This window comes from Notothenia coriiceps, unplaced genomic scaffold (assembly GCF_000735185.1).
Source record: "Notothenia coriiceps isolate Sejong01 unplaced genomic scaffold, NC01 NC01_scaffold00019372, whole genome shotgun sequence".
NCBI lineage: Eukaryota > Metazoa > Chordata > Actinopteri > Perciformes > Nototheniidae > Notothenia > Notothenia coriiceps.
This window is the reverse complement of record NW_011352073.1, coordinates 1-10,373: the sequence shown is the minus strand read 5'-3', so window position 1 is coordinate 10,373 and position 10,373 is coordinate 1. Positions and strand designations below refer to the sequence as shown.

At 40.2% G+C, this 10,373-nt stretch overlaps 1 protein-coding gene and 1 long non-coding RNA gene across 2 annotated transcripts; one reads left to right on the top strand and one right to left on the bottom strand.

Annotated features, from left to right (window-relative positions):
* Positions 1 to 2,929: 2,929 nt before the first annotated feature.
* Positions 2,930 to 8,837, bottom strand: LOC104952014 (protein NLRC3-like). Its single transcript, XM_010778772.1, has 9 exons — positions 8,647 to 8,837; positions 7,966 to 8,113; positions 7,588 to 7,680; positions 6,788 to 7,140; positions 6,500 to 6,709; positions 6,061 to 6,236; positions 5,029 to 5,302; positions 4,448 to 4,654; positions 2,930 to 4,148 (listed from the first exon to the last, which is right to left on the bottom strand). The coding sequence occupies exons 1-9, from the start codon at positions 8,731 to 8,733 to the stop codon at positions 3,753 to 3,755; spliced, it is 1,944 nt and encodes a 647-aa protein (XP_010777074.1). The 5' UTR covers positions 8,734 to 8,837; the 3' UTR covers positions 2,930 to 3,752.
* Positions 5,443 to 5,817, top strand: LOC104952013 (uncharacterized). Its single transcript, XR_799081.1, has 2 exons — positions 5,443 to 5,569; positions 5,692 to 5,817. It is a non-coding gene; the product is annotated as an uncharacterized lncRNA (long non-coding RNA).
* Positions 8,838 to 10,373: the final 1,536 nt, after the last annotated feature.

The following is a 10,373-nucleotide window of genomic DNA, read 5'->3' as shown; positions in this document are numbered from 1 at the left end:
TGCTCCTTCTAATTCATACAGAGTAATTAAACATGTTTAAGCTAATTTCTCCACAATGTTTGTAGCCATTCAGTACCCACACATGAAATAATAAAACCAAGAAATCAAATAAAACACACACAGTTATAATTTGAGCAGCAATCCCCTTCTAGCTGCTGCAACAGCCCTAAAGCATCTTTCACGCACCCACATGGCAATAGAAACAAAAGCAAACTGTGTGGCCTAATTCCCAAGGCCTCTTTATGGGTCTACAGGAAACGAATCATTAACTTTAACAAGACTTTAACTACATTATCTGAAAATGTATCAGGGAATTCCCCTGTTAATTGCAAGGACTGTATCTGCTAGGCAGAAGTCACTCAATGCAGAAATCACAAGTTTAACACACATTCTATATAAGGTGACATTAAAATGAATATACCAGAAATACACTGTATCATACTTTCGGCCATAATACGTTACTTTAATACTTCAAATAATTCAAATAATACTTCAGTACCCAAATGTCTACTCATTACGCTTCTAGGTTTACATTTTCTCCTACATTAAAGCCAAGTGTACCTCACATCCGACACATTTCAAGCTGCTGTTTGAAACCCTTTTCATTTAGTTTTTAAGAGCTATGATTGTTTGCCTCATATCACACTTTCCATTTAAATATTTGCATTAAGACTGATGAATATTGCAGCCTTGAATAGACAAGAGCCATCCTGCACAACTGACATTCCCTCTTCTCTCTTTCAGACATGTGATTTTTGCTCCCAGCAGCCACAATAAATATGCAGGGGAGTCTTTCCCTGGAATCTACGATGCATTGTTTGACATCCAGAACTCAGTTGATAAACAGAAGTCCTGGGAGGACGTCAAGCGTCAAATCAGCATCGCAGCATTCACCGTTCACGCTGCTGCCATGACCCTAACTCCACCTGCATGATGCAGGCACAGACAATCTGAAGCCATGTGATATGCAAATGAATGATTTTATAATAGCGGATTCTGAAGAGAGGAAATACGCTCCCTGAAACACAGAGATGGACAATCCCTGTTTTCTGAACATGTCAAGTTCCAGGAATGCCTGTTCAGTGATACAGTGAATCTCTGAGTTCCATTTTCAGAGTACAACTTTCTGGTGTTTTATGTTATTATAATTTTTTAACTATTTGATGTTTTGTGAATTGGGAGCATAATAAAATAAATCCATCATTTGCATGGAGGCAGGAAAAAAACCTACTTAATCTTTAAGCTCTTTATTTTAGGTTTCTTCCACTTAATTTGTTGAGCTTTTTTACTTCACCCAAATAAGTAATAATAAATAATAATAATTGTTTATACAGGAAGCTGCCTTTCTTTGAGAACTTGCTATTAATATAAAGCAAGATGATCACACAACCTTTCGATTGGTCTCCTATATTCAAACTATATATCTTACTCAAACACCAAACTGGGAACCTGGCAACAATCAGAGTTATGCAGAGTTACTTATATGGACGTATTATGTAGATGATGTAAGAAGTGGTGTGTGAATGAATGTGATGAGTGTGAGCAGGCTGTCGTGTCTGCATGCTTCTGTGTGTTTTACCTTGGAGCTGACAGTCTCCACATAGCTGACCCAGGTTAGGAGGTTTGGTGTAATGGAGATGATAATTTGACTCTCGCCCCCTGGGACAAAGACAGAAGGAAAAATGCTTAATCTCCTAATAGAAATTAATAAGTAATAGTGATGTGTGGTAAAAGTTAAACAACACATTTTCATTATTTAATTAAAAGTATTCCTAAAGGAAAGTTTGAGCAGGAAACCACCAACTTAAAACATGAATATTACTGTGTGCAGCACACTGGAAGTGAACTGGAGCTAATTTCTCTGGCTGGTTTCAAAGTGTGTTGACCATAAGAAAAATGTCTGCCCTACGCTTTTAAACTTTGATCTTTCTTAGTTGGAGTATTTCCTCTCTGACCTGGGTATTTTCCCTCCAGAGGCGACGTCCTGTAGTGCAGCCCTGCTGGGACCGTTTCTTTTGGCAGCAGCTCCAGTACTTTGTGCTGCAGACAAACAAACACCTTTAGGAAGCAGATACAATTTAAGTTGTACAACAAATCGTGAAGGGTTAGAACTACTACACCATTAAAACTGTGCTACAACTTATTAGAGCACAATGTGTTCGATTGTGTCTGGTGTGTGTGTACTCACTCCATGTGGAAAACAGGAACTCCCGGATGATGTTTACAGACTCCCTTCTGCCTTCTGTCTTTCTGGAACAGAGTTGTACTGAAAGTCCAAAATGGCAGACAGGTGATGACATTTGAACTCTGCCTGTCACAGAAACAGTTTACTACATTACAGCATCCTCTATTCTTACAAGAAGCCAATCTTTTCATCGCCTTCTTCAGGAATGTATACAAATCCATGTGTGTACCCGTGTTGTCAGCTTGTTATCTGCCATTCATGTGAAGTGATGCCCCGTTGCTCTTTACTGCTGCTGGTCCCTGAAAGCTACCAAATTGTATTTTGTTGTATTCCTACATTGAGGTAAGTGCTTTAGAAACTAATGCAGCTGATGCCCTCCTCTGGCTATTAACGGTATTGCAGCTTTTGTTGGTTGGTTATAACCTTAATATATACAGTCTATGGTTATAATCTTAAAATGTAAGAGATGCGTCTTCATTCTTATTCATTTAGTCAATGCTCAATGTTTGTTTTTTTATTTTCTTTATAATAAAGCAATAGCCACCCCCCAATATAAATCCATTGTGGAGTAAAACACAAAAGATGACTGAAACCAAATACAAACACTGTTGTTAAAGGATCTCAGGAAAACAATGTAAAATATGCTAAAAATCATATTTAGAAAATGTATGAACAAATCCATTAGGAGATGATTACAGTAAGAGCTCAGAAAATGTCATCCATTTTCCCTTTATCAATGATCGGCATTTACCTTATTGTATCATATTTATTGAGGGAAGACAGCCACACACACACACACACATCTTATACACTGACAAAAGTTCATTGCATTTAGTGGGTCTTTAAATGTTTGTCAGCAGGTAACATATAAAAACAATAAATATAAAAACAATAAACAAATGCACATAAAAGCTGATATTCCATAATATTCGATTTTGTGTTGATTAATGGTAGAAAAGGTAAACAGAAGAATGAATCTATAATTCAGCAAATACAAAAGCACCAAGAATCACCCGAGACAAACATGCATACATACTATGATATCAATCCAGACTAATTTAGGAATAAATTATTCACCCATACCATTACCTTTCATCCATAACCTACAACTCCCATCTGTTTCAAATCTCATGACATTCTCCTGTTTCAAAAGTTACTTGCTTGTTCCCTCCAATGCGTATGGTTTCAAAGAAAAGCACACTAAATTAAAAATGACTGATTTGAAGTCTCTTAGTGCTGATTGTAAGACATGACAAACGTAATGTAGTTTTGCCGCAACTCCAATGTAACGGAAAGCATAGGACAACATGTTCATTGCACTGTTGATTCAGACTGTTTGATATCCTCATCAACGTCCATTGTATGACATTATCAAAGCTAAAATTACACCAACTTGAACAAGTCACTTTATCACTTATGTTTTCACTGTTTTGAGCATCACACTTTGATCACTCATGAATTCTATGATGGAATATAACAGTGCAGGCTGTATTTGTATCTATCTTTTCCATATAGCACATTTCCATTCCAAGTGACACTGATTTCCATGATGCAGTTTAACCCTGACTCAATCATCTGTCTGGCTCATTTCTCTAAGGCACTCCTTTAAGTTCCCCACCCGGTCTCGATTCTTAACTTCAGCGGTCTTTATTGCCTGCTGCAGCAGCCGCTGCGTCTCGTCCAGCCCCCCCACCTTCGGCATGTGGTAGCGGAACAGGAAACCGGCCAGCTGATTGTCGTGGCAGTCCGGGGCGAGCAAGCCGCACAGAAAGCGCAGGAACATGTCGTAGTGGCCCAGCGGGGAGCTGAGGGTCCGCGTTAAGGCGCTCTGGACGACGCCGGCCACTGATCTGGTATGATCCTTGGATGCGAAGAACTTGGCTCTCGGCAACAACATGCTCTCCAGAACATTTTTGGACTCTTCGCGAAACATTGTGAAGACGTACACAGCGGCCATGAACTCCTGGAGGGGAGAAGACGTTGTTTTGATTCAGTTCTAATCCTGTGTCCCATTGTTAATTGTTCTGTTATTTGTTGGTATTTAAAAATATTCCTCTTCCCTTTTATTTGTTGTGTACGAATAGCGCATGTAAATGGTTTGCAAAGGCTAAAATCCCAAAGTTCTTTCCAGAGGCAGTTTCTCTCCCACACACCCCCTTTAACTAAATTGTGAATGTTTTTTTTTTTCATGTTTTATAATACCAGTACAGAATTCAAATAAGGTTTTATGATACTCAGGTGCTGTAAGATGGAGAGTTGTACCTGCACGCTGAAGTGTACGAAGCAGAACTTCTTCCCATCTGAGGAAGGGAGCTCGGTGCACAGACCGGACAACAACGTCACCTCCGTGAAGCTCACACCGTACTCCTTCACGTCCTCTTCACAGAACACACTGATGTCCTTCTCCAGCATCTTGAAGGCCATCTTCCCGATCTTAGTCGCCACGTGTTTATCTTCAGGGGACCATTTCTGAGTGGAAAAGAGACATCGAAGTGAAACATTCTGATGTTTTGGTTAGCTATTAGCTGCTCCGCAAATGTCTCTTTTGTCTGCTTGAACTAATTAAGTCAGTCAAACTGCATTGTTTGTTTTGTTAAAACTGCCATACAGGTGTTGGAGGCTCGAGTTTGATTTTAAATCAGCGCCAATCAAAATGAAAGAGATGGCACAGGTGTTCATGATATTGTATCCTTGAATGTTAAATGTAAAAAGTAATCAAAAGTAGATTCAGGAAATGCCTGACCCCTTAGCAATTAGGTGTTCTATTTTCACGAACAAAGGGGGTTACGTTAATATAACTAATCTAACTGAGACCATAAAAAGACACAGACAAAAAAATATACCAGTTCATTTTCCGCCTTTCCGTAGTAGAACTCCAGCCTGCGATTCATCTGGACGACCAAAACATTGATGTAGAACGGCGTCAGCCTGGGGGGGTTCTCCCCATAGCCCCGACGTTTGAAGCTGCGCTTGAACATTGTGGCCACCATCCAGCACACGAAGGGTTGTCGGGTGAGAATAACGAGGGACGGGAGGAGCTTATAATGCGCCACGATCTTTGCTGCTAGCGCTGCGTCTTCATAACGCTTGCTCAGGTATTCATCCTTCATCGTATCACTGGAGAAAAGAGGGGGAGAAAAGATCAAAATGGTTTAGAACTGCAACAAAAATAGTATAACTGTACATAATCAAAACTAATAAATGGATGGGCTAAATAAGTCGACACAGGATACTTAAAATACCTGCAAATATAATTTAAGAAAATGATTAGAGCAGATGTGTCCAAACGTTTTTCACAGAGAGCCACATACAGACAAATATACGAATGGCTGGGCCACTCCCTAGAGGTGAGGTATATTGCCTCATAAGGTCAGTTATATGTAAGCTAAATTAATTAGGTATAGTGTGCTTGATACTTGAAAATGGCTTTAGAAAAAGAACAGCCTATATCACAGCTCTCTGGGGTTTCATTTGTTCTGTTGGCAGCTCATCCCTTAAAACAGAAGCCTCAGAGTGATTATAATAAGGGGAAATGTGAAGGGTATATTCCAAGCTTGTTATGCAAATAAGTAATTGGGCCTTTTTTCTTATCAGCTAAGATTTGTTAGAAAATGTTCCCAACTTTAATTGACTGAATTTATTTAAAGTGGGCTTATTTATTTAAAGTGGGCTTATTAACATGGTCTCCAGAACTGTGTCATATATTTGTACATGTATATTTAAGAAGTACAATATAAGACAAGCACAAGTTTCATTTGTTACATTATACTTTTTTGAATTTGCGGGCCGCATTTGGCCACAGGGCCGTAGTTTAAATAGACACCCCTGGATTAGAGTCTGTACCTAACACAAACACACTGTCCATCTACACACACCTGAAGCCCTGTATCTCTGTGAAGACATCAATGAACTGAGGTGGTATTTGGGAGATAGCAGTCCGTCTCCCCAGGATCCAAACGCAAGCCCCACGGAGCACAGTGCCTCGGACGATATTCACAACCAGGACGCCGGGAGTTGCTTTGGTGACATTGTCATTTATTACTGGAGCATTCTGTACAGAAAACATAGGAGAAATATATCAGTCTTCGTCATTCATCAGATAAGGAGACCAGAAAGCAGCGTTTAAAACACTCCTGGATTGTTTACTTGCCAACTGCTTACGATACAAACTGCTTTATTTACTAATTATTAGCTCACCTTCAAGAACTGTAAAGTGATATAAAGATTTTAAACTTGATGGCGGTTGGTTTTTAACGCTCATTTTTTGTGTTACAGTTGTGAATGGGTTTTAGCTGTGGTGTGCAGATGGCTTACCAGCCAGTCCAGAGGTTCTCGGTAACAATCAAGTGAGTCCATTACGACGACAAATTTACAGTCCTCGTCCTCCAGGTATTTCATGTCTTTGCACTCAGGATAATAATATTCCAACACATCCATGATGGACATCGTCTTTGCGATATGATTTTCATTTTGTCGCAGGGTCCAGAAATTCCGGAAAGAAAGCTTGAAAACGAACTGCAGATCCTGAGCAAACGTGGACAAAAAAATGTTGTCAGTCACAACAAATAGGTCAAAAAAACTAACTTGTTTTTGTTGATTTACCTTATTTGCACGCATTTCTGCCCAATTCAGGCAGAATTTCGCCTTAGACACAGACATGCCCATGCCTGCAAAGCCAGTGGTGACCACGGTCCTCGCTGGTTGACCATCTTCCTTTTGTAGTCGCAACAGATCGTTCAGCCCGACGAAGGTGTGGGGACTGGGGACCCTGAGGTGGGTTGGTGGATGGGGTCGGAATTCATGGGAGGGGTCAACTCCTCCATAACCACAGGTGGAAATCTGGGGCTCTACGTAGATGGATTCGAATAAATTCTGCTTTCCAGCTTGAACAACCCCCTCGTGGATATATTTGTGTTTTCTGGACAATTCCTGCTGCAGTTGAAAACGGACCAGCGCTGTCAGTGCAGAAAGACAAAGTGGAAAGTAAGAAAACGACGTTTGGTTTGGAAGGTGTAAGCGGTGATAACACATATCACATTTGAGAAAGGTAGTACTTCAGCATTGTGTGTTACAGTCAAAATCCTGTGGTCTTCAGATGGTGGAAATGACAAAATAGCTTGTTGTTCTATTTAAATGTTAGCTTGTCAAAAAGCTGCATTTTAAACAGAGGTGGTTACACATTTTATTATTAAGGCTTTTACAATGTAACCAGCACATTCATTTTGAAAATGTTGCATATTGTTTCAATGGAACAACATAAAGGATCAAATGCTTGTGTCTGATTTGCTGCAGGACGTCCTGATAATGCACACGCTGCAGCCAATCAGATTATTTACATTTGTACTGTTCTCTTGAAACTGTTGCCTATAAGCCTTTAATCCTCCATCAAAAGTCATACTTGCCTCTTTTACACGTAACACGTAGTGTGTCTGCCTCTTCTGTCTTGCCGATGCTTTTCAGGGTTTGTATTGTATGCGACAGGGAACGATCCTGTCCTGTGAAACAGAATTTAATCAAAAAGAAAACTGGTAAGCAACCACTATAAGACCCTGTCCTCTCCATAAGGCTCGTCAATTATTCCTTAACATTGCATTTGACTGTAAATGAAAGGATAACTATTCAAGTCTTAAAGCTAAATTCTATTTTTCCTTAACAATAAAGGTCACAAAGTGTTTAGTCTAAAGCTGCTATCTCAACAGTCAAAGTGTGTCCCTCTCCATTTTAAGCTCCATCTGTACAGTACCATTCACAATTAATGTTCAATAGATGTGTTTAGATACCGAGTTTCTCCAGGATCATGTCCACAAAATCAAGAAGGTCCCCCTCCATCGCTTGTTTCTGGGTAAGGTCTCGTTCCCACTGGTAAAACCACGTCTTAAATGTTAAGAGGTCTTTAAAAGGGAGCAATGTCAAAACATTCTGGATACTCTGCAGACAGAGAGAAGGTAGAACAGAAACACAAGTTAACATTTTGTCTCAGATATTATGTCGGCGTCTCGTTGGCCGTATTAAGGGGGTGCAACCATTACATTTTTATGATATATCAACAAGCTTGTTTTTTTATACAAAAAAAACACCTAATTACCCAAACCACACAGAATTAGCTAACTTTTTTTATGTTTGTTTATAATGTTATAAACATGAATAGTAAAAGTTATTTAAACAAATACTGTAGGAACGCCCCCCCCCATATTATCCATGATGAACGACCTATATTCTTAATTTTCTTTTTTCATATCTGTAAATGTACTTGTTTTATTTAATCCTATTGTTGTGATATTTATTTAACTGTCATTTACATGTTTTACTCTCATTATACTTGAGAACCTATCTTATCCTGTGTTTCACTCTAAGTCTAGGTGCTGCTGTGACACCTGAATTTCCCCACATGCATTAATAAATGTTTGTCTTATCTTATCCTATTTGAAAAAGATGAGGCAACTCAGCTATGACGGGCTCACCTTGAAGATATGGGGCAGGGCCTGCTCTGGGTGTAGTGTGCCTGGCTGGCTATCCTCACTAGTTGTTTCTTCTGGTTCAACCGGCATAGGTGGTTCTGGGGAATCAGCCAACAAAGGTTCATCTGCATCCTCCAAGTCATTTTCTGGAACATCCCCCAGATCAGAAGACCTGATAGACAACAAGGCAAGTTTATTTATATAGCACTTTTCAACAAAGTGCCTTTCATAACCTCAAGGTCGCTAGAAACATACAAGGACAAGACATAAAACATACAAAACATAAACATAAAACAGGGGGCAGAAATGGAAGTGTAAGTGGGGGGGGGGAGTGAGTTATTGTTGGAAGGCGATGTTGAACAGATGAGTTTTAAGGGTTGATTTGAAGATGTTGAGAGAAGGGGCGTTGCGGATTTCTGCAGGGAGGGAGTTCCAGAGGGTGGGGGCAGCGACACTGAAGGCACGGTCCCCGAAGGTGCGGAGGCGTGAATGGGGAATGGAGAGCAGGCCGGAGTCTGAGGATCGAAGGGTGCGGGACGGGATGTATGGGTGGAGGAGATCTGTGAGGTACTGAGGGGAGAGGGCATGGAGGGACTTGTAGGTGAGGAGGAGGAGTTTGTAGGCGATGCGGGACTTGACCGGGAGCCAGTGGAGGTTGAAGAGAGTGGGGGTGATGTGCTGCCAGGGCTTGGTGCGTGTGAGAACCCTGGCAGCTGAGTTCTGTATGTACTGGAGCCTGTCCAGGGTTTTGCTGGGAACCCCGGACAGGAGTCCGTTACAATAGTCCAGGCGTGAGGTAATGAAACAATGAATGAGCTTCTCAGCAACAGAGTCGGAAAGAGCATAAAACACATTAGAAACATTAAAAAGCAAAGATAATAAAACATGAATAACACAGGTACATGAATCAAAGTTACAGTGCAGCGTAAGATGTGAATAGTTCAATTAAAAGCAGCGGCAAAAAGAAATGTTTTCAGCCTGGATTTAAAAGTAGTAAGTGTTGCAGCGGACCTGCAGGTTTCTGGTAGTTTGTTCCAGATATTTGGCAATATCACTAACCAAATTCTCTCATTCCTCTACCCCTAGTCTTCCTGTGAAATTATAGTTATTTTGATATTCCTCTCATCCTTCTCTTTCATCCATTTTGCATCCCCAGACAACACATTTCCCCTGTCTTACTGTTACCCGAACCCATCTTTGACCTTTAAACCACTTTTCAATTCCCAGAATTAGGATATTTAAACCTGTTTTAAGAATCTTTGGCCTTTAAACCACAACAGTAAGAAAGGTAAGGTGAGAAAGAGATAATCATCATGATGTTTAGCTGCATTTTGGCCCTTGTAGAAAAAAAACACACATTTTGCAACACCTATGTTTGGATATTGAATGTTTTAATATATTCAACTAATTTAAATGTTTTCACATATAAACTAATGTGATGATACAACTCATTAAATGTTAAATTACGTGCAGAGGCGACGTTGGTAGCAAGGAATCGATTTCCAATGATTTTTAACAGATAATAAATATCATTTTGAAATGTATCTGCATCAAAAAAGTGTGTGTGTGTGTGTGTGTGTGTGTGTGTGTGTGTGTGTGTGTGTGTGTGTGTGTGTGTGTGTGTGTGTGTGTGTGTGTGTGTGTGTGTGTGTGTGTGTGTGTGTGTGTGTGTGTGTGTGTGTGTGTGTGTGTGTGTGTGTGTGTGTGTGTGTGTAGTAGTAGTACTAGTA